This window comes from Peromyscus californicus, unplaced genomic scaffold, assembly GCF_007827085.1.
Source record: "Peromyscus californicus insignis strain IS unplaced genomic scaffold, ASM782708v3 Scaffold_5__1_contigs__length_169319896, whole genome shotgun sequence".
NCBI classification, from domain to species: Eukaryota; Metazoa; Chordata; class Mammalia; order Rodentia; family Cricetidae; genus Peromyscus; species Peromyscus californicus.
This window is the reverse complement of record NW_026294573.1, coordinates 129888079-129913540: the sequence shown is the minus strand read 5'-3', so window position 1 is coordinate 129913540 and position 25462 is coordinate 129888079. Positions and strand designations below refer to the sequence as shown.

Sequence of the window (25462 nt, the reverse complement as noted above, 5' to 3'; positions counted from 1 at the left end):
TCCTGACTTCCTTCAGTAATTACAATGTGGAAGCATACGCCAAATAAACCCTTTCCTCCCCAACTTGCTTTTGGTTATGGTGTATCATCACAGCAATAGGAACCCTCACTAAGACATTTGACTATCTCTTCACAGCCAAATTCAACACAGACAAGCTTCTCCAGCGTTTCCTTTCATAGGGCACTTCTCTTTAGCCACCTCTTTACTGAAGTTATTAACCTTGGGCTTCATGAGGGAGTCTCTCATGTGAATTCCTACCTTCTCATACTCTAGAGCATGGAGGACTGTCAAGATGCCAGCCAATCAGACTAACCACTGGCTACACAGGTAACTGTGAGCTCACACTTTGGGGCTTTTAAGGATTTCCCTTTTCTATCACCTACTTGCCATATTAAAAGACATAAAGCACACGCACATGTGAATACACACACACACACACACGCATGCACGCACGCACGCACGCACGCGCGCGTCAGCATTCCTAAGTGCTGTGTATTGGGAAGGGAGTGTGCTGGCTGATGGATTTCTAAGTGAATCTTATGCTTATTCCTATTTCAAATCCACTAAACTAACAAATGCCAATAGCTGTCAGTCCACTGGGCCCTAAGTCTTTTTAGTTTAAATATCAAAATCCATTCATATGGTCTTCTCTGATCATTCCAGTTAAATCTTTTATATAGTTTGTGTAATTTATAAAACATTGACTTCCTATTGTCTTATACTACATATATATCATATGTAATAATAATATGAAGTATGATTTATGTCTTAAGCAAACAACTAAAATACCTACTTTTGAAGCCTTTCCTTTAATACTCTTTCCTGTCTTGAATGGGATAATTGCTGCATGAGCAGTTAGGATGAATGGCTTGTTCTCTATCATAGCTGTGTTTTTCTCTGGCTGAGTCTTGCTTTTAAATGCTACAAGAAAAGACTGAAAGAAAGAACAATATCCTGATTTGACAAAATGTTCAGCAAGTCTCACAGACATAATAAAAACAGTATCTCACTCTTAAAGAATTTAATTTAGTGGCAGGATTACACTTACTGCTTTTTTCCTGTGTTGTGTGCCAATAAGAGAAAAAAAAACTTTCAAAGCTGTCAATGGAAACCAAATTCAAGGTATTGAAAAGATGATGTGTCTTACAAAAAAAATCAATTTTCCATTTAATTCAGCAAATGTTTATTGACTATCTATTACAGATAAGATACCAGGGTAGACATGTAACCATTTGAAAATTTTTCTGTGATAAAGTACACCAGAAAGTCTCTTGCAGACTGTGTGTTTTTCTTTCTCTGTGTTGTTAAAATACCTGCAAAAAACATAGTCATCACTTTTGCCTAACTTTAATCTAAAAGCAAAGTCTAAATCTTCATGTCCTAAGCAAACTGCTACAGGGTGATTTCTCATGTACTGAGTGCTTTATATCACAACTATAAACCATAAGCAAAAGAGAGAGAATCCATTTAGCTCCCCGAGTCTACCCAGCTGAGTTGTCCCTTATTTACTACCTTTTAATGAAATTTTTCATGAACATCAAGACCAGTTTCTCAACAAAGGAAATGCAGTTCTCAGAGCCAAGTACTCCATAGCATGAACTGTGCAAGGGAATGGCAATTTTTCTGCATGGAATTACCTAACAGATTGGATTGTTTTTAATACTTAGAGATGAGATTTTGAAGTCAGTGAACATGCTGCTGTTAACTCTTCTGTGAGACACAAGCTTTCAGAAAGTTTGGAAAATATTTTAAACTGTCTTGTTTTCCATGTGACCATGAAATGAATCTTAGCACTGGGACACCCCAAATCTTTCTTCCTGGAAACACACACAATTTAATGTGCCACCCAAATTAAAGGAGTGTTTTAGAGAGGAGTGCTTAGACAAGAAATCAAAGACACCAATATGTATAGTCCCACCTGTAGAAAAATTGATTCTGCTGGCTCTTTTCTCATTTCTCTAAAGACAGTCAAACTAAGTCAAAATATTGTCATTGTGAAGGATACGTTGAGTTGGCAGAGGAGAAAATCAGACTCAAACTGGCCTACACGATAAGGACTTTTGCATCACGTAACACAACATCTAGCAACAAAACAAACTTAAAAGTTAGTAGAGTTGACTAGACCATTGCAGACCCAGGTTCTCTCTGTCCCTACATTCCGTCGTCCACAGTGCAGTGGGGGTGGCAGGAAGCTGCTTTACCGCAGGCTTCTGCCTTCATGATTACAGGTTGAAAGTGGTAACCAGGGTGACACATTCCCTTGTTTATGTTCAACAAGAAAATGGATCTCTCCCACTCCCACTAACCCTTACTTTCTGTCTGATTAGGCCAATTTATAACATACGTCCATTCCCAGATTAGCCAAAGTCCCTGGGAACTATGCAGGATCTGTGTCTTAGTCTGCTTTCTGTTGCTCTAACAGAATACCTGACAGTGAGGTATTTAGAAACAAAAGAGATGTATTTATCTCATAGTTCCAAAGGCTCAAAAATTCAAGATCAGGTACCAACATAGGCTCAATGTCTGGCAAGGACTTCTTGTTGTTCCCTGCACTGCAAAAAAAAAAAAAAAAAAAAAAAAAGGCAGAAGGACAAGCAGGCGCATGTAGAAAATAAAGAGGCCGAACTTCCACATTCACTGACCCATTCCCAAGAGAAAACCATGCGTAATGGCTCCACCCCCATGGCTTACTCATACCCCCCATTTAGCTGCACCTCCCAGTGCTACCACAGTAAGGAATTAATCCTCAACCTAACCACTCAATCCTGACACAGGGAGGAGGTGACCATCTGAGGAGGATGCTGAGTGGGAGACTGAGTCTGGAAAGGCACCCAAAACTCCATTACAGGCATTCTGTTACGTTGTGAGAGGCAGCCTCAGAGATTCTTTACTACATCTAGTAAGGTTGTGGTTTCTGTAATATTGAAAAGCTGAACGTGTGGATTAAATCAATAGCAAAATCTCTACAGGATTTTCACTGATGTCATTTTCCCTTTTATTATAAAGTGCCCAATGTCCCCAGTCACTGTTGTTGGGAATGTGGGATGAGTTGACATTTGTATCTCACATGCTGAAGAGCTGTCTGAGAAAGGAGCAAAAAATAAGCTTCAAATGAAAAGACAAGAATGCTCTCCTCCTATAGTGGTGGTGATAGCAGGTGTGGTGCTTCAGGGTTCTATAAGGTGGGGCTTCCCAGACATACCTCACTGAGAGTGGGAATGCACAATCAGAAATACTGACTCCTTGGCACACACTGGGCCTGGCACATAATGTCATCTTTATGAAATAATTCTTGCAAAATTGCTACGCAGTAAGACATTGGTGCTTCCCCTGGTTTAAGGACTCGAACTTGATGGCCGTAAATGTTTAAGCATTCTGATCAAGGGCATGCAGCAAATAGCCAGAGCCCAGATTAGAATGAAACCCTCCCCTGCTTCTCCATCTAAGCAAAGAGGACTATCAGAGAAGATGAGGCCTGTGACCTGGGGAAAGACGTGAGGAAATGTACTGAAGTGTGTGCTCTGATGCTGGCGCACTGCGAGGTTTGCAAAAGACGTCAAGGTACGTCAGATGGCAGAAGTTTACTACAACAAAACACAAGACAGGCCACCGTGTCTGCTGCTCTTGAAGTTAGAAATTAACCAGTGTTGCTTTTTCTCACGGGAAAACTCCTGAAGATGGGATCTGACTAGATCAGCGTCCATCGCTGTCCTGTAGAGTGAGCTCTCTTGCTGTCTGTCCTACCTCATCTTCCTCCAGCAGCCACTAAGGTAGACTTCATGTTAGGTGGGTACCTGGAAGAAAGGGGTTAAAATATACTGAGCAAGGGACCACTTAGGGAGAGATCTCTATGTAAGTCGCATCCTTTTAAGAGGTTTACATCCTATCTTCTGTTCAATGAGTGAGAAACGAGAGAACATGGAGGGCTCAGAGAGCACAGTCAGGAGCACTCAAAGGAAGAAAATGTAGCAAATCCAAAAACAAAATCAAAGCAGACAAATGGCCCTTACTATGTGCTAATAATCATTCTAGATACTTTATAGTCACTTAATGCAGTGGATAATTCCAGTGTGTGTGGGGGGGGGGCGTGCTGGTTAAGCACCAGAATCCCAATTCTTCAGATGGAAAAAGTGAGGTACAAAGATTAAAAATCTTGTCTGAGGTCACGCGCTAGCATGACCACTTGACTTTAGAGCATATGCTTTTACCACCTGTCACTGATTTAGTAGAAATGTGATTTTATAGGAAGAAGAAACTTCTAGGGACCTCAAATATTTGAGAACAAAGCAAAATTAGACTTGAAAGGTAACACCAAAATCATATGGTTCTGGGAGTCTGGACCATGAAAATAGGACTGGGAGGCTAACACTGAGATTCTTGTAACAGGTCGAAGTGCAAAGCTAGGGCCTGTGTCTTCTGTGAAGAACAGGGAATTTCTGAGATATCTTGCTCACTCTGTGCTACCTCCTCAAACTGACCTGAGAAAGTAGCTCTGTGGTAGAGTGCTTGCCTAGAGTCCACAAGAGCCTGGGTTCAGTATCCAGCACCACACACACATACACAACACACACACACACACACAAACACACTTACATACACACACACATACACACTCACATACACACATATACACACACATACACACACCACATACACATATACACATATACACACGTACATACACACACACACATATACACACACACACACATACACACTCACATACACACATATACACACACATACACACACCACATACACATATACACATATACACACGTACATACACACACACACACATATACACACACACATATACACACACACATTAGCGTGCTGTCCTTCAGACAACTCTGTATAGACTCTGAGTTAGAAGTATCTGATTGACAAACACATGCACTTGAGTGCCTACTTGCCCAGTAATCTCTCTAGCTTTAACCCATATTCAGTTGTTTGATTCTCTGATCTTAATCCAAAGCAATTAATAGTATCATCACCTATAAATTCAAAGATTATAAAGGGAATCCATCAGGACTGGGGAGATAGTTCAGCAGGTAAATTACTTACTGCCCAAGCATGAGGACTTCAGTTTGGATTCCCAGACCCCACACGTCATGGTTACTTACTATTTTATCAAGGTAACAAACAGCTAGAATCCCATAGGAGACAAGCCTCTGGGTGTGTACAGGGAATTATCTTGACGAGGTTAGCTGAGGAAGACAAGCTCACCCTACATGTGGGCTGCACATTACCTAGGCTTGGGTCAAAGCCTATGAAAAGGAGAAAGCGAGCTGAGCATCCACACTGATCACACTCTGCCTCCTGACTACAGATGTCATGCGGCCAGACACCTCCAGCTCCTGCCACCAAGATTTCCCTGCCATGGTGGACTGTGCATTCACATAATGACCCAAAATAAACCCAACAGGAAAAATAACTAGATGCTACATAAAGCTACACTCTGTTGCTGAGTCTCATCCCAGTGCCCCTCAGGAAAATGAGAGGCAGAGAAAGGAGAATCCACAGATGTTCAGTAGCCAGCCAGCCTGTGTGTTCTTTCTCATTTCAAACAAAGTGAGGACTCCCACAATGAGGTTATCATCTAACTTCCACACATGAAAAGGAAAACTTGGGGTCATCTTGGATAGCTATGCCCGGCTGTGTTTTTCTCTAAACTCAATACCTAGAGCCTCCCTGTTTACAGTACCAAATTATGGCTCCTGCTTCAGAAAAATACTGGCTGTCAGATTCAGAAAGAATAAGGTTTTTGTTTGGTGAAACAAACAGGGGCATTTGGGGCCACGTGGATTTCCCTGCTAAAGAAAGAGCTCTTGTTGGATTTGGGTTACTGATTATTCCATTGACATATATCACTGGCTTACAAAAGAAAGGGCTCACATTCTGTTGCCTGCCCTGTGTAGCAGCTTTGCTTTCTGTTCCTTGATGAGCAAGTATCAATAAATACATTTCTGAAGCCATGCCTGAGAATTTATAAAGGCTTGGATAAATTGACCATTTTGTTATAAAAATGGCAATGCTGGGTTTGAGCTACCATTTCCAGAGTTAAATAATCCCAGGGGTGGTGGGCTTTTTATACCCTGTACTCTCAGAAGAAGAACCAGTTGCCAGGTTGAATTATCCATCTTTAAAAAAACTCTCCTTGTGGCTGTAAACCAGCTCCAGATTGCTTCCTCTGCACGCTGGAGGAGCTGACAGGGCCCCAGATGGAGCTGTTTCTCAGCAAGCTGTCAGGTGATCCATCCATCAGAAAACCCATAGCACCCAGCTGAGCTGCCTATTGCTGCCAAGATTTGTATTGGGTCAGGTGGGAGAGGCCAGGGTCTGATGAATCCAGAAAAACAAAGGTCAGAGGCATCTGCGCCAGAGAGGAAAGCTATGTGCTCACGCTTAAATTCCCAAGGTTACGTTTAGCATTGCTTTATACAGACTTGACAGTTTTTCCTTCTGCTTTCCTTCATATGGATTTCCTGACATTGATACTGTGAGGTTGTTTGCTATGGTTTTGGAAAAACCAAAGCACAAAAGCTGCATTAGAGTAAGGCTGCTCAAAATTTACTACATGATTGTCAGCAAGCCAAGAAGGCTTTTCATTCATAGACCCGAAGAAGGTGTGATGAGATCATTGGAAATGGCAAAGCTAGAGGATTAGAAGTGAGCTCACAGACCTAAAAACCATCACCCTGGGGGTTGATGCCTTCCCCATTACCCTTACCTCATCTTGGAAACGGCCATTCTAAAAGGTAAAAGCATGATATAATATGTGAGTCTATATCTTCCAACCCTGATGAAATACCAAAGATGATTCAGACTGAGAAAAGAGACTGGACGCAATCAGAGAATACCAATTGGCTTAAATACTTAAGGTTCAGTGAAAAGCTGTACTGCTTTTATTAAAAACACAGAGTTTCTTAAAAGGTTTTTTTTTGTTTTGTTTTGTTTTGTTTAAGGCAGAGAAGACTAGCAGGCGTTTCTTGTTATCCTCATGCCTGGCACACCATTGGTAATGTGCTAAATAAACTCTTCTTTGTCTGAAACAAAAAGAAAAAGAAAGAAAACCAATGTCTGTCTTTACTCTTAAATAGTAATTCTGACCTTCCCCCCCCCCCCCCCCCCCGTCTTTTATAGTGATAAGGTGATAAGACTCACTCCTAAAAGCGAAGAGGAAGCATTCGCATTGAAGAACATATACCACCAACTCCAGGTAATGGAGCATGTGTGTGCCCTGTGGTAAAGCCCGTGGCCTGTGTTTGTGTGACTTGGTTTTGCTCACTAGGGTTGAATAATTAAAATAATTATCCAGAGGAAGCAAGTAAAGAGACAGCATGGAAGAGCATTTAAAGGAGAGTGGAATGCAGACAAGGCCTAAATTATCTAACACACTATTTATTTACTAGTTCACTGGCTGTCCATCTGCCAGGTAGAATGGATGCTTCTTGGGAGGTTTTGTTCACTGTTGTATTCCCAGTGAGCATCTGGAATATTCTAGAAGTGGTAGTCAGTGTTTTCTTTGGGGTTGTGAATTTAATTGACAGTTTTCAGAACTCCACTTTTCCATTTTGAAATCTTCCTAAAACATGCCCACCTACTTCTTTGGATTAAACTTTTAAGTGGAAGTAAATTGGGGAAGTTGAAACTAGACATTCAGTCATTAACACTGCTGTATTTCAAGGGTTTTCTCAGCAAAGGCTGTTGCTCATTCACTCTCTGATGGGTTTGGAGTGAGAGTCTCTCATCGTTTTATCACTGTTTACAACAATTGTCAGCTTCAACTAAAAACTTCAGATGAGAAGTGTGGCTATTAATTCTCCCCCACGCTGACTGAAATAGACTGATCCATGAAACATGTGGTGTTTGGGGCTTCATTCTAAAAGACGGCAAAGCAGATTGCCAGAGGGGCCTCATTCATCTTTAACACGGGACAGTAATATTTTCTCTAGGTGATGGAAGTTCCATCCTCTGTGAAGAAGGTGTTAGAGGATGTGGGAGAGAGTCCACCAGTGACTTCTAGGTAGATGGTTTGTAATTACCAGGCCTTGGATCTTTCCCTACAGGTTGGTTCTTCTATTTGGCATCTTCCTTATAAATATTGCATTTATCTGCAAATGAACTCTGATTTGAACTCTGAGGTCATTGATCTCTTTCCTTTCTCCTCTTTTCTGACCCCAACACAAGTAATGGTACCTTGTTACCTCCTGCGCACCATGTTTATTTTTTAACGCAGAAAGACTTGCTCCCCTCCAATGCCCCTGTCCTGTGGTGCTGGAGTTAATAACCCTCTGTAGTAGGCCAGGACTGTCTACCTCACAGTGTTCTTCTCAGCTATAATAACCAGATACTTCCCAAACATCCCACCAGGGAGCTTAGCACTGCAGAGAAGCAAAGAAAATTCAAGTAGACCTTTCCCTCTCCACCCCCATCCTGTTTAAATACAGCACAGGAAGAGTGAAATCACTTTGACTCCTGTTTGAGGGAACAGCTATTCTGAATTAAATACTGAAACAAGGAGTTTTCTTCATTTTGTCACTTTTGATAATGGTAAGTGACCATCCATTATTAAAAGAGATACAATTTGCTTCACAAATGGAAGCAAAATATATTGAACATTCAGAAGGCCACTGGCCCAGATGGCCACACATGTACTATGCACGTTTATATGAGTGGTAATTGTTGTGGGACAGACTTTTCCTGGGGAGACGCAATGTGTGTACTAACTTACCCTAGACATAGGGACCCCATGGCAGACCAAAGTATGGATACCACCAAAGTCCAACTTGGTAAACCAATTCGTTTTATTGGGGTTACTTGCAAGAGTGTGGGGGACAGGTTACTTACAGGAGCAGAAATGACTCAAAGACAGGTGTATCACCAAGCCCACCCCAGCACAGGTAATAATAGTTCATAAAAAGGCTGGGAACTTGGAGCACACTGCAGCCCACAGGCAGCTCAGCAGGTTGGAGAGTGTCCTTTCCAAGTGCCTCAGTTGTTCTAAACCTCTTCCAGGAAGCTTGGCTCATTTCTGCTTCTTCTAGGCAGCCAGTCTTCTCTCAAAGTCTTCTTTGCAGCTTGGCTTATCTAAGAGTGACTTTCAGAGGTATTTATTGCTTACTCTTGGAGGGAGAGACCTAGTGAATCTAGTCAGTTTCTGGAACTTCCTGGAGTTATTTTGAGCAGTTTACCTTCTGGCTTCAAGCCTTTTCCTGCAGGGCGGAATGCTTCAGTCTCAGAGGAAACGTACACAACCATTACAGAAAAAGTTTCCTAATAATCACTTTCATTTAATCCTTAAGGAAAGTAGTCAGCCATGGAGAAAATGTCTTAGAGCTACAGGAACTTAAAAGACAATTGAAAGAAGGGTAGGAAGAGCAGCAACGAAGAATGATGTCAGGGACTCAGTGATTGGCACGAGGCCTCCTGTGACTCATCATGAAAGCCCTCTCCACAGCTGCCATGTGCACTGGGGAAAGACAGAAAGCAGAGTCAGCAGAGGGAAACAGTGCTCGAGCCAATCCAGGGAAATCCAGGCACAGGCTCCCAAGGATCTTCTTAGTGACGTCACACAGAACGTGCCTAATTCCCACACCTACAGTGGTGGCTGCCAAGGGGCCTCACTAGAGACTCAGTACTCAGCATTCTTATGGGGACCTGATTATGCCATGCTCTTCCTAACACAGACCCAAAATTCCAGATTCCCAGAAGAAAGCCAGGTATTTGGCATGAACCGTGTTGCTTGATAGACAGTGTAGGCACAGTGAGTCCCTCTCATCCACGGCAGTGCTAGGGGCCTTCTGAAAAATCTAAGCTCCCAGATGCCAGCCCCAGGAACGCTACGCAGGCAGGCCCTTCTAAAGACAGCATGTCCGACTGCTCTCTTGAGCCTCTTCTACACATTGCTTCCTTTCCTTTCTCAAGTGAGGTAGTCTTCCTGGACGGGAGTTTGAGGTGTTGAATTTTGATAACTTTCTACCTAAAAGCGTCCCTCCTACCTTGATGTCATCTTAAAATTTGAATTCTTTCACCAAGTGATCCTCACGCACGGTGGAGAGCAGAAATTCTGGCCAGCTAGAGAAAGCAGTCTGCAGGGAAGAAAGGATCGACTTTCTGTCATCCTCTGCCCCGTGGAGTTTATAGGCCAGAATCAGGGTCACTGCAAACAGCTTCCTTGCGCCTGTGCAGTGAACTTGGGAGAAAAGGAGGATCTGCCAAGAGAAGTATTGTCCCTTTTTCCCAGAATAAGCTAGAGTTGACAGAATTCTAACGGCTCCAGCTCTCCGTACCCTTTTGCTCCTGCCCTGTGGAATACCTTTCCTGTGAATAGGGTGGGATGGTCATCCCCGTGTTGATGTTACATTGTATGGCAGGATGGAGACCACCTGGGGGAGGTCTGAGCAAATCAGAGGAACCTTTAGAAGCAAAGAGTTTTTCTCCAGCTGTTCACAGAGGAAAGAGGTCAGAGGAATGTTCCTGGTCGCCTCAAAGCAGTTCACAAACTGCTATGCTGGGAACTATTCTTGGGAGTGACGTGACCAGGAATAACAACGATAGTGGCCTCTGGGATATGAGAATGATCCCTAGCTGACAGGTAACCATAAAGTGGAGACATCAGTCCTACAGATCACAGGTCCCTGAGGCCCACATGAGAATGCACCTCCAGCCCATTCCTGGATACTTTAGTTTTAGCCCATTGAGACCCTGCGGAGAATCTAGCCAGATGTGCCTGGACCACTGATCTGAACGACTGGGAGATAATAAGTGGGCTTTGTTTAAACCTGATGTTGATTTATTCCACAGCAATGGAAAACAGACTTACAGTACAGTAACCACCCACATCCTGCCCTTTGGCTCTCATTTTCCTACGTGACGGCTCTAAGTTAATTTCCCTGAATTCACTGGCTATAACCAAGCCTCTTAGGGAAAGTGAAAAGTGATTCACTGACATGCTTAAGCTGTAAATTCACAATGCCTTATCTGAAACATGATCAAATGCAAAATGTGCATAGGATACCGAGTGGAATCTGAGAACGTAGGTCAACACATAACTAATTAGACATTGGACTGCTGTTACAAAGCTGCTAGCTTTCCTAATTAAATTTTATAGTTTTGCTGAAGAATTGAAACAAGAAAGTTAAACAGAAAACCGTGCCCCCAGAGAACTGGATTGAGAAAGCACCAGCCAATTAAATTGTTAATTAAGACCATAACCATGGCTTAAATCAAGCTATGATGGAAGAGGAACAGTTTGCAGGTGAGCAAAATTAGAATCCAAACACTGTGTTCTGTCTGCAGTTCCTCACCAGTTTTGTGTTGAGAAGGAAGAGAAGTAGCTTCACGTGAGGACACAGAGTGTCTATTATGCAACCTGCATGTCCCTGCTAAAGGAAAAAATGAATGTTTCTGTTTCCAGATTCCTCATCAGAGGCAAGATAGGACAGGACAAGAAATTGTCCTTTCTGTACAAAACTCAATCACATGTTTTCACACTGGAGCATAAGCTCAAAGGTATCAGTCATTGACAGTCATACCAAGTTCACACTCTGGAGGCTCACAGAGACTGAAGTAACAGTGAGGGACCTTGTACAGGCCTGACCTAGGTCCTCTGCATATATGTTATGATTGTGGAGCTTGTGTTCTTGTGGGACTCCCAACATGGGGAATGGGGGCTGTCTCTGATTCTTTTGCCTGTTCTTGCGACCCTTTTCCTCCTACTGGGTTGCCTCATCCAGCCTTAATATGAGGGGATGTGCCTAGACTTATTGCAACTTGAAATATGTTGCAACTTATTGCAACAACCATGTTAGGTTGACATCCCTGGGAGGCCTGCCCCTTTTCTGAAGGATCTGGGGGTGAGGCTGGGAGGAGAGGAGGGAGCGGAAACTGCCGTCAGGATGGAATATATGAGAGAAGAAAGAATTTAAAATATTCCACCCTGGAAAGCTATACTCGCCATGAGGAAAGCTCCATCCCTGGGGATTGCTGTTGCTGTCTAGAATGTGGGTCCCCCTCAACCCCCTTTATAGATCTGTGCTGTAGTGAACATATATGTACTCTAATACAGTAGGGCTGCAGGAACTTTGGAACCCCTGTAATTCCTGGAAGTTTATAAATTCTTATGTCTAACTAGGTGGTTTTATCAACTGGAAAACTTGTAAGGAAGAAAATGGATGGTGAAATTCATACTATGGGAGTTACGAAGTCCCAATTATATTAGAAACTGATTGTGTGGTTACAGTTTCTCTCCCCATTCCTCTCTTTCTCCCTCCCCCCTCCCCTCTCCCTCCCCCTCTCCCTCTCTTCCCATCCCCCCCAACACAGTCTTTCTACATATAGTTCAGGCTGCCCTCTGACAGGCAATCCCCCTGTCTTAGCCTCTTAAGTGCTAGGGGACATGCATGTGTCACCATGCCCAGACGATTATAAATTCTTTTACTCATTGCTGTGGGAAAGAGGATTCCAGGATGTTCCCAGGGATTCTTGGTTTTGGTCTGTACACATCCCCTCCTAGGTAACCCACAGACAGTAATCTAGACATTTCCATAAAAGAATTTTGTAAGTATAATTATATTCCCATATCATTTGATCATAGGGAGAGTATTCAAGTGACTCTGACCCAATCAGCTGAGACTTCCCAAAGTGGGATGCTTATTTCCGCCTGATGTGAGAGAGGAAATCAGAAAGGCTCACATCTGCCTGGAGGAAATCAAATGCTGGACATGGCCACATGGCAGGAAATTGCAGGTGGCTACTAGTTGTTGAGAGCCTCCTTAGTATTAAAGGAACACAGGACCTCATTTCTACAAAGGAAATACATTTTACCAATGACTGGCAAGAACAGAGCACTCTGTGCCCCAGAGGAGACCATAGCACAAGCTGACACATTGATTTCAGGCCAGCGACACCCTGAGCAGAGACTCCAGTCTCACTCTGCTCAGACCTACAGCAATGGAACAACCACAAAGCCACACTACTAAATCTGTGATAACTCAGCAATAAGCATCCAACACTGTACCCTCAAATAGCCACGAACTGGTGCTCTGGCTGAAGATACCTTCCAGTAGAAATTAAGAAAACCCAGTTTTCATTTTTCTATTAAAGGCTTTATAAAGTACCCCTGTTTTCCCTAGCATGGAAGCCCCTCTTAATCTAGGTCGGTGGGCCAGGCATACGATCTTGATGCATTGCTCACATTTTTCTCCCTCCTTGTGGCTGTGATCAAAACCAAACAGTGCCAGTATAGGGAGATAAAATACAGCATGTGAAGAAAGGGAGTACACTGGAAGCATTCTTGCAGAAGCCTTCCTCAGCATCATGATGATGGTGACTATGGTTGCCGTAGAGACCACAAATGACACAACTAGGTTGGTGGTATGACCTCAGGCTGGTACCAGCACCGTATTTCCTTTCCACTTAGGACTTGTTTGTTTTGACGTGCTAAAAATCCTCTTTTTAGGTTAGTTTTTAAAATGGTCTTGTTGAACAACAGAAACTGCCTTTTCTAAGGTGTTTGACAGAAGATTTAGAGAGGTCAAACCAACAGGGTCTCATGGAAGATGATCTTGGCAGGGCTTTGCAGAACAAATCCTCACCTCTCATGGCCTCCCATGCAGTTAGTGGTCTGAAGGCTGGAATAAAAGGACAAGTAGGCCATGTGCCTCATTATCTCTATGGCTAATCCAAGGTGATTTATTGTGGAATCACAGGGCTCTGAAAGAGAGAGAACAGGCTTGTAATTTTCCCTAAACCCAAGTGAAGACATCACTTCTGCCACAGTCTACTTGCCAAAGGACAGGGTCAGTTCAGATTTAAGGAGTGAAAAACAAGACCACAGCACCTGATAAAAGGATTATAAGGTGTCCACACAGACTGGGAAAGAATGTGTGGTCATTCTTTCCAGGCCTCCTCCATCCATTCAACCCCACACACATTCCAAGCTCCAAATCCCAGATGGAAGATAGCAGCTGCTTAAGTCTATCCTTACCACTTCCCCACTCATGGCCCCGGTCCTCATTAGACCAAAGTATCATCCAGATATCCTGCATGTTGCTGTCACACACTCTTCTACTTGTTTTCCCCACTGTGTGGAAATGAAAACCTGAACAAGTTGCCTCTACTTGACCCTAAGTGTTCCCCAGGGATGACAACAGTAATTTACAACCCTAGTCACACATAGAAATCCCTATAAAGATTTTTTGTTTTGTATGAGATACTAAGGATTGGATTGACCCAGGCCCAGTGAATGGTAGACAAGTACTCTACCTCCTAGCTACATCCCTAACACGTCTTATTTTTATTTTGAGATCCAGTCTCACTAAATTTTTCAAGTTGGCTCTGAACTCACAGTGTAGTCCATGCATAATCCTCCTGCCTCAAATTCCCAAGTATCTTAGAGTGCAGTCATGCACCATGATGCTTGGCTCTGGAAAACATTTTATAAAAAGCTGACATCTGGCCCAGTGCACGAGACTTCAAGTCATTTGCTCAAATGATCCTTAGCTATTAGCATTTGTTAAATACTCCAGGAAACTCAGCATATCATCAAGGTAACAACAACGGGCTACCAGTGTGTTGCACAGTTCCTTTGGTATGACACAGCAGTTCTTCAAGATGATGCTTGCCTGCCTCGATAATATTTCTCACTATCTGTCATCACCTAGTCTTCCTGGACTATGGTAGTTTTTACCCATGTGCTTTTCTCAAGCTGACCCTCTTTCTTCTCTTCTTTGCCACAGCACCAGGTCCTCCTGAAATCATTTGACTGGCATTGGATTCTGTGGAGAGCTGCACCCTAGCATCCACATCACTTTGTGGTTTCCCTGAAATCACTCCAATAGACTGATCAGATCTCTTGGATCTGAAATATAAGGTTTCTGGGAATGCATATGGTAGATGGGGAGGCATCTGCAGAAAAAAAAAATGATGCTAAAAGGAGTTTACACCTCTCTTGTCTCTAGAAACACAGCCCAGGTATGAATCAGAAAATATTCTTAATGTTTCTAGACCCACCTTTCAAACTATACATATTTTTTGTTGGTCATTATAGGACACCAGTTATTTATTCTTAAATTTTCACCTATAAATGGATTGGAATGAATTTTTTGTTCTTTGTTAATTGTGAACTTCTCAATAATACCTTTTTGTAGACTTTAACATGTGATCAATGATGCATGACTAGATGAAATTCCTTTTCAAAATATAATTATGCTTTCTGTAACTGAGGTTTTCTATCAAGTATGTAGACTATGTTGGTGCCATTTCTTAGACCCATGAAGTTAGAGAAGGCTTTGCACATAAATCAGCCATGGCCGCAAAGACTTGACTTAAGCCCTGCATTTCCTACTGGATAAATGTGAAGTCGTTCTCCATGTATGCCTTGGTTGGTTTTAGATGTTAGTGTTGGTTAGAGAGCAGTAGGATGAGAACCTCAGGACCTCCGTGGGAGAAGTGGACCACGACGCTAATGGCTAACATCAAAACACAAGCATTCGGAACAAGTAACAGTGGCTAAAGAAATGGTCTCTCTATACATTTGACCACTTGATGTCCTATATAGAGAAAAAGAGGAAAGCAGTTAGCATTGTGACCTCCCACAGAAATACTTGCATCCTGACTCTTCCATGACCTCGTTACAGGAGAATCATTATGTTACCTACTTTCTCTGGCCCTCCATTTCTTCATTTCTCTTATCAAACTGAAAATCTCCAAAAATAAAGAACTGTGTTTCATTCTTCTTTGGTAGGATCAACCTCTTATTCATCTTTATTGCACCAGCACCTGACCATAGCAGGCACTCAACAAGTATTCCTTAAATGCATAAACAAGTTAATTCATTCACCCTTCTACTTACCTGGAATTATAATACCAACAACTCAAACTTGGATTCTTATCAAGAGCAGATAGGTGACTGAACATGTTATCACCACGATTTTAAAACCTAAAAATATAGATGCAAATAAGAATGAGTTCCTAATGATGACGTACTGGATTTGGTGGTATAGTGTGAGGGGCAATTTATGAGGTACAGAGTATTGTTCATTTCTGCAATTACCAAGGAAAGTTTATAGAGGAAGTAAGATTTCTGCAACAGCTTGTAAGAAGTTTCTTGAGAAAGACACCTGTGAGATCTGCAATCTGTCATTAGATTCTTAACTTTAACATTCTTGCCTTTGGGTGTTGACTAACAGTGAACACAATAATGCTGATTATTGGAGCATTTGAATTTGAAGATCAGAGCTCAGGTGTTCTGCCTTGAAGTCAATCTGTGGTTTTGTATAATAAAAAATATCTTACCTGTTTCATTCTTTGACACACTTGATTAGCAAACTCATTCCTTAGAACCTAAAATAGCTATTAGGGATACATATGTAGTGGTTTTGTGCTCTAAAAATTTCAAAGCAGCTTTTACATATTCATCATCTACAACCACAAAGACTTTGCTTCATTAAAGGAGTTTCCTGTTTTCTACCACTTTATTTACTTATCTATTTATTTATTTTTAGTTGTATAAAAGTAGAGGGATTAAATTCCCATGGTACCACAAACATTTCTAAGATTTTTTTTATAATTACATTTATTTTTAGGTTATCTGATCATCACTGTTCCTCCTATTCCCTCACAGTTTGTGCACATTTTGAAGTTGACTGTGATCTGGACTAAGAATAAGCATCATATTATTATGAAAAATGAAAGGAGACAGTACAGAGCATGTAGCATAACCAATCAACAAAAAAAGATATTGAACTAGTGCAGGGATTCTGAGGAGTTGAGATGATACACCACAAATTATAATTTATTTTTCCCATTAGAGAGAAAACATTGGATGCACAGGAGAAATGTGCCTCTGTGTATGGAACCAGGCTAAACTTTTCCATGATAGTTGCAACCTTTTGATGATGAACAGAGTAAGTCTTGAGTCTTTGGAAAAGGAATAAGTAGAATAAACAGGGGGAGGGTAAGATATGATCTATAGCCTTCCTCCCCTCTTCAATATTACTGTCTCTTCTAGATATAAAATTCAGTTACTGTATCGAGAGCTTCGCTTGGGATAAATAGCCATTCATTAGGTCAACAAATTGTATTGAGAAACAAAATTCACTGAAGTGTAATCAGAACTCAGACACCATGTGCATGTGTACCCACTAGTTTTATGTCAACTTGATACAACCTGGACATATCTGAAAAGGAATTTTTTGCAGGATCTCTCTGTGGTGATCAGGCTGACCTCAGACTCATAGAAATACAGCTACCTCTGCCTCCCAAGTGCTTGGATTAAAGGAACAGAAAATCTTAATTGAGAAAATGCCTCCAGAAGATTGGCCTGTAGGCAAGTCTGTGGTGCATTTTCTTGATTGGTGATTGATCTGGGTGAGTCCATCCTGGGTGTGGGTGTTGGGGGGTTGGGCTGGCAAGTCTGTGGTGCATTTTCTTGATTGGTGATTGATCTGGGTGAGTCCATCCCAGGTGTGGGTAGGTGGGTGGGGGCTGCTATCCTTAGAAGATGGTCATATGTTATATAAGAAATCAGGCGGAGCAAGCCATGAGGAGAAAGCCAGAAAAGTAGTGTTTCCCCTGGCTTCTGCTTGAGTTCATGGTCTTTGATGTGGAGTGAACTCTTTCCTTCCCAAATTGCTTTTGGTCATGGTGTTTTATCCCAGCAATAGAAATTCTGATTAAGACACTATGCTGTTGACTTTATAAGAAATTTCAATATAAAATTATTTCATGATTTAAATATGGTTATCCCCTCTTAAATTTATGTTGAAATATGGTCCCCAGAGAAAGAACACTGAAAGGTAATGGGTCCTTTAATATACAATTAAGTTATTAAGCAAGATTTCTGCAGTTCTCATGATTGACTAGTTGGCTATAGGAGCAGACTATTATGAAGCTGGGCTGTTCTGTTTTCTTTCATGGGTCCCTGATGATCTTTCTGTCATGTTATGATATAGCATGAGGGAGGCCCTTACATATCTCCCTCCCCACCAGAAAAGGAAAAATAGGGGATTTCACTATTCATACTTACTATGTGATTAGCACAATGCTATTTGTCCAGTACACATTATCTCATAGAACCCACATATTATAAATAGCTAGTACTATCTCAGTTTATAGATGTAAATGGAGTAGCTGCTCTATTTTCCATTCTGCAGAAGATTTTTCTCACTGAAGGGGTTCCTTTGAACATGATTTAAGAAAAAGTTTGCTGTGAAATATTTATCAGATGGCCAGCTGAGAGCAGGAAAGATGACTGAGAAATCCACATAGGCTGAGGCAGGATTTCTGACAGGAGGGAGCCAGGGATTGCCACAGACATGGCTTCATTAACATCACTGTCTACCAGCAGTGTGACCCTGAGCCCTTAGCCATTTCTCCTGCCACTTTCAGCAAGTTTCAAAGTCCTTTAAATTCTTCCTTGGTTAACAATGGGGTGAATCTACTTAAGTTTGTATCATCTTGATATAGCTAAATGATTGACGGCAAGCATGAGAGCTGTGTTTCTAAGGTGAATGTGTAAATAACTGAGGATATACTCAGAGACTGGGAAAGGAAGGGTGGTGATGGGCATGAAATTTGCACTTAAACAAATCTAACAGCAATTCTATATACCATAGGGCTCACTGGTTCATATAAATATTTGGCAAACATTGGGAGAGACATTTACAAACTATGAAGAAAGCACACAACTGATTTTGGAGTGGCAAAATCTCTCAGGATCACCCCAATTTCCTTTAGGACCATCAGAGTCCTCATTAGTGAAGTGAATAGTTGATTAAAGTGGCCAAGATAAATGGTAAATATTGACATTCATAAGACTTATGAATAAGACACCTGGCATAATTTATTTCTTAATAATTTGCATAAATACAGTTTATGCAACAGAATCATAAGTGGACCTAATCACAACAGGGAATGTAAAAATTTGAGCCTTGAAAGTTAATTCTCTGACCAGTGATATTTAACCCCCTTTTCTTCATCAAATCTTTGAACAATGCTCTCAAGCTAGAAGGTAGTATCAATGGATAATACATGAGCAATTGCTGAAAGAGGTTATAATCAAAATTCTAGAAAACTTTAATATAGCAGTAAGAGGAAAATTATAAAGTCATACGAGCAAATATTGGGGGAAAGTCAGTAATGAAGTGAAATGTGAAATGTGAGTGTAGTGAGGGAATATATGTTCAAGTCATCCATCTCTTGTAGTGAGAGGGGTCCAGTCTCCCAGGGACTGCTATAGGGATCTCCATTTATGTGGTAGACTGTTAGGGACTCAACACAATCTGTCCTCTCTCCTTCTCCATCACTGTATTTTACAGTCTCCCTGGTGTCTAGTTAGTTGCTTTATAACTAAGCAGAGCCAACAGGATATATCCACAAAGAGACATGATCACTTCTGAACTGAAACCTTAGAGAATGGAGGTTCTCCCTCCATGCCTCCTGCTGTCTGAATGACAGAAAAAGCAGAGGTCAAAGGAATAAGGAATCCTGACATTGTAATTCCTTGGGTCTGTTCATACAGGGGAAAGTTTACAAGAAAGCCCATGTTTATCTGTTACATGACCAAGAAATAATTTTCTTTTGTATTGTAGACATATTGCTTTTTGTTTGTTTGGTTTGGGTTTCGGTGTTTTGAAACAGGGTTTCTCTGTGTAGCCTTGGCTGTCCTGGAACTCACTCTGTAAATCAGGCTGGCCTGTAACTCAGAGAGATCTGCCTTCCTCTGCCTCCCAAGTGCTGGGATTAAAGGCTTGCACCACCACCACCCAGCTAACATATTGTTTTTTAGTATCATTACAAATAATACGGAAAATGAGACATTGAAGAAGAGCAGAGCTCAGTTTAGAAGATGAGTAAAGGGAATCAGAGGTCTACAAGGGCAATGTGGTCTGACAGAGTCTAGACTTTAATGTAAGAAACAAGACTGAAAGCGTTCAAGAGGAGAGGCCCGTTTGTAGTGCTCGTGTTTGCAAAGTGAGTGTTACTCTTTCCCTTCCCCAGCCTCCTGTTTCAGATGACCCTAGAGCGGCTTCCACTGAGTTCCAGAAGGGCAGTGTGGGGCCTAGGAAGAAAAACAGCAGAGAAGAAGATTCTCTCTAGAAAAGAACTTGACAAGCATGGGTAGTGAAACTTAATGGGAGAAAATTAGATATGCCTAAGATATCAGTCAAAGTTGACCAAAAATACAATGTAGCCACATCAAAACCTCATACCATTGCCACGACTCCATCTGGAAACAGAATCAGAATGAGAAATAGGCTTGGAAAAGATGCAGGTCTCCTGAAGCACACTCACCAGCATCCACCTCAGCTTGGCATGAAGAAAACTTCCTAGAGAAGGCAGAGGAGAATGGAGGGCACACAGTGCCTGCCTCCTGGAGTGCAGTGTCCTGAGGCCAGCTGGGGGTGGTTCTGTGCTGTCAGAGCTGGAAGCTTTTCAGTTGACACATGGGGAAGGTCCAAAAGACAGAACCTGCTCTGAGTTAGTGAATCTCAGAGCAAAGGGGGCACATCTGGGCATATTGGAAAAGATGGGGTGAATTGAAGGGACTCTGGATGGTCCCCCCAGCAGATACATAATGATTAAAAGAACACTGAAAAGGCACCCAAAATCAGATTTCTCTGGACTCGTATTTTAGAACAGCCTCCTTGTATGCTCAGGCAATTGTGTGTATGTATTTTATCTCATGAAAATGATGTAGAATGGGTTAACCAGATCTCAGACTGACCCCATGTAGCCTCCTCATTCTCTTCCCTGTCCACTGGCTGTGCAATGATATAATGTCTTAAGGTATATTGGAGCTATAAGGTGAATGGGTCTCTTCTCAAACCACATAGTGGAAAATCACCCACAGCAAAGATCAATTGCCCTCAAAATGAGGGAAATTACTTATTTCGAACCAGTATACATTCTGGTCCGTTTGCTGCCAGAGCCCATGTTGGCCTAACACAGAAAAACAACTCCTCTAAAACCAACCTCACTGCTCCAACAAGCAGCTCTGAGTCTGTGGTTCCATGAACAGTCCTAGAAGCTTTGGATGACCACAGTTGAAAAAAAATGGTCCAGGCAGAAGAGGTGGCTCGGTGGCTAAAGGCCCATGGCTAAGAGCATGCTTAAGCATTGCTGAAAACCCAAGTTTAGTTTCCAGCACCTACATCAACGTTCAGTACTATCTGTAACTCAGTTCCTGGGGAATTCAATGCCCTCTACTGCCTCTTACAGGTACTGCAGTCACATGCACAGACACACTAGAACCCATAATTTAAAATAAAAAATATTTTTTTAAAGAGTTGACATAAAAATTCTCATTCTTTCAGCAGACCTTAACAGAATACCTTATTTTGCCCATTATGAGGGTCCCACATATTGTGTGATGATATAGCAACGAATGGAAACTGAACCTTTGAACAAGGAACTCAGGGGGGCTCACTGTATCATCAAGGTAGATGTAGATTGGTAGAATCCCACATATTTATTCCAAATTTATTCCTTATGAATATTCAAAATAAACAAAATTTGATTATTCTCTGTTCTCCAAATACATCATATCTTTTCCAATCTCTAAACTTTTTTATACATATGTAGCAATATAGTCCACAAATGTTTATGAAGTGACCACTGTTTCAAGTGCTGTTCTGGATGCTGAGAGCTACAGAAGTAAAGAGTATGGCAGTGACCCCCCGCCTTGGGAAACACATTCTCATTGGAGTAAAACCAGTAAAAAGCTGTGGGGAACCCGGTTCACTGTGCTAAAGGGAAGTCAAGCAGGGAAGAAGTCTGGGTATCAGGGAGTACCACGTTAAGTGGAGTGACAGGGAAAACGTCAGTGGAGGAGGGTATTTGTGCAGACATCAGAGGCTGAGGAAGGTGAGGGAGAAGCCCTTCATCACCCACCTGTCAGAAGGTCCTGTGACTGACTCAATTGATTTCCAGAAGTAGGTGCGTCTGTCCCGCTCTTTCCGGTGAAGAAACTTGTTATTCTCCTGTTCAGTCTGTTCTCAGAACGGGAATTCCTTAAAGAAGCACATGTTGTCATTCACACCGGAGTACTACGGAAGAGCACACCAACTGGACTAGAACACCCCAAGGCTAGCAAACAGCACTCTCTTCACCTCCACTCACCCCACACAGCCTCCACTGCCAGCCAATACAGTCTGAAATGGACAGTTGACATTCTTCTCAGTGTCATTTCACCTTTCTTAGCAAAATGCCTGTGCACACACCGATTCTGCATAGCAATTCTACCTGTCATATCTCCTAGACAAGACACTGCTGTACATGTTTGAAAGTTGGGTGATGTGTTCTTTTGTTATCAGGTTGAAACATGTTAATGGTACCCACAGGTTTAACTAGGGTCTAGGTACTGGACGGTGCCGAGACAGGAAGAGACATATAGGCAGACTTACAAAGAGAATCTGTCCACAAAAGTGGAACAAAACCAAACAATCACAGCATCATCAACTCAGTTTGACCCCCAGGAACTTTATGGATAACATGGCCCAGAGTGGTCCAAGTAGCCCCTTGGTTATTTTCAAAGGAAGAGTATGAAGGAAATTCTCACAGCAGATGAGTACCACAGACCCAGGCTATCATGAAGACTACAGATCTGGGCACTTCCAAGACTCTTTAATGAGTCTAAAATGATTTCACTTCATTTTAAATAAAAATTCATGGACATGCTTCAGGGCCTGCCAAGTTTTTAGTATTTATGTTATTAATGTAAATCATTTCTTCCTTTTAGACAATCACAATCCCAAATTGTGTGTAATAAAGGACAGAACTCTCGAAAGAAGAAATATGTTTGCAATTTAACAAAAAGTTAAATGAATTTCTAAATTTTCTCATCAAAGAAAAAAATTTAATTATGAAAATTAAAACAGTCTGGGAAAAACACTGTTCTGATCTCTCCTTGGGAACTGTACATGATTGAAAGATGAAAGTGAAATCAGAAATATTCCAAGAATTGTGTTCACATATCATGTGGAACAATTCATATACACAGAATGGTCCTTCTCACTAAAAGCATTCTAAGGATATAACAGATCAAACCTCAAAAATAGGAACTTAATCCTACCACTTTGGCCATCTACAAATCAATTTTGTCACACTTAATCTCTTGATTATTATGAGAAATTCATTGGCTTCAGGGATTCTCTCTAAGGAAGATATACAAAACACAAGATTATAAAAATTTATTTATATGACTCTTGCCTATCAAGGGATTTCAACTTCTTTGTAAAATGTTAGCTCCTGTAGTTCACGCAGTTCCCAGGCAGGTAGAGAAATAACAAGGGGTGTTTTTTTGATGGGCTTTCTGTCATTTTCTACTAGGGAACATGACTCACTAGCTGTACTGAAGAGTTTTATGTCAACTTGACACAAGCAAGTTGTTGGCATACCATGCAGTTAAGGTTGCAGTCCACCATGTCTGGACAGCTCTCTGGGCTCCGTGCAAAATGGAGGACTGCCTTTCTAGCAGGGCTTCCTCCCTACCTGGACAGTGTCTCTAGGTTCAGAGGTCTGAACTTATCTGGAAGCTGTCCCTAAGCCTGGATGCCTGACTTATCTCAAGCATGACCTTTGACACAGATCCCTGGAGACGCTCTTCCTGGGCTGCCCATGTGATATTTAAGTTTTATGCTCCCAGCTCTATGGTAGGACTGTGCTGCCAAATACAAATTAGGTGATGGCCCAGCTGCTATCCTCATCCTATATAGCTCCCTTACTCTGGAATAAAGCTGAGCTGTAACACTGAAATTGTCTCCCAGAAAGCTATTTCCATCTCACTCACAGACCTTCCAAAGCCCTGCATGCTGCCTCTGCTCCCTTTGTCCTTGTAGCCTGGTGGCCAACAGACCACAAGGGAAAGGGAGACCCCACACAAATTAAAGGCATCTGAGAGCAGGAAACCTCAACTGAGAAAATGCTTCCATAAGATCTGGCTGTAGACAAGCCTGTAGGGCGTTTTCTTAATTGGTGATTGATGGGGGAGGGACCAGCCCATTGTGGGTGGTGGTATTCCTGCCCTGGTCACCCTAGGTTCTACCAGAAAGCAAACTGAGTAAGCCAGAGGGAGCAAGCCAGTAAACAGCACTCCTCCGCGGCCTACATAAGCTCCTGCCTCCAGGTTCAGACCCTGTTTGAGTTCCTGTCCTGACTTCCTTTGATGAACTGTGATGTGGAAACATAAGCCAAATCTGCCCTTTCCTTCCCCAACTTACTTTGGTCATAGTATTTCATCCCAGCAATGATAACCCTAACTAGGACGCCATTGCTCTTGAAGTTGAATTGGGCTGTATAATTGCCTAACAACCGGTTCAGGAGCTAACTCATCTCATTCCAATTCCCTCTACATTGAGCAATTAGTCAGGGTAGAGGGAGTGCTACAAATTTGTTTTCATTTCTATTTCTCTAAGATCTGGCAATGAGCTGTCATAGGCCATGTCTTCACGCAGAATTTGACTAAACATGGCACAGAAATAAGGACTGAGTAGACACCTGCTTTTGTTTGTACTTTAAAAGAAGCAAACCTTATGCTGTTATTACCAACAAATAGGGCTTGTCTCCAAAGCATAATTCCTTTTGGTTATAACATGCAGAGGCTCAAAGGGGCTTACAAAAAGTAAGATTATTTTTTAGTAGATAATGATGCATTGCTAATGCTCAAAATAAAAAAATTTAAATGAGGTGCAATATTTTAAAAATCAGTTCTGTTTCCCATCTCTCTGGTCACCTAATTCTACCCACAGGCAACTAAAGTTCATAGCTTCTTATAGGATATTTTACATAAATCCAAGAAGGTAAATAGATATATAAATATAAACATGTATTTCAACATGAACTTATAAAATACCTTCATATTGTGTCTAATTATACGAACTATTATATCTATATATTTATGTGCATCTATGTAGGTATAAATTTCTCTTCTGCCTTTTTTCATAAATTATAGCAAATAATTTATGAAAATTATACTGCTTGCTTCCTTCACTTAGGATATCTTGGTATGCACAACAAGACATAAAATGCTTCCTTACTCTTTTTTAGTAGCTGTATAGTCTTCTAGTTTATGGACATGCTAACATATCTTTAATTAGAATAACAATACAAAAGGTCAATCATATATATACATATATATACAAGTAGACTCAGTTCTTAAAATGTAATTTATGTTGCAAAGAGTTTGTTTACTTTAATTTTTGGATACTTTTTAATTTGCCTTGCATAGGGACTTTGTCTGTCCACACTCCAACCAGAAATGTTTTAAAGAGTTCCTGTTTTTTTTACACCTTTGCCAACTCATTGTACAATCAAGTTGCCTAACTCAGAGATAACATGGATGAAGCAGTTCCTTTTCTAGATTTTGGAGATGTTTTATGCATTAAATGACTTCTGTTTTCATGGGCCCACAAATTAAATAATTTCCATATATCACCAAAAATAATGTTTAATTTTT

The 25462-nt window shown here is 41.5% G+C and overlaps 1 protein-coding gene across 1 annotated transcript in view; it reads left to right on the top strand.

The window, feature by feature from the left end:
• Positions 1 to 25462, top strand: part of Cpa6 (carboxypeptidase A6) — a 308045-nt gene that overhangs the window by 110270 nt on the left and 172313 nt on the right. The window contains exon 2 of the mRNA XM_052717678.1: positions 7147 to 7222. Coding sequence (XP_052573638.1) covers positions 7147 to 7222 — 76 coding nt within the window. The remainder of the gene's footprint in view (positions 1 to 7146; positions 7223 to 25462) is intronic.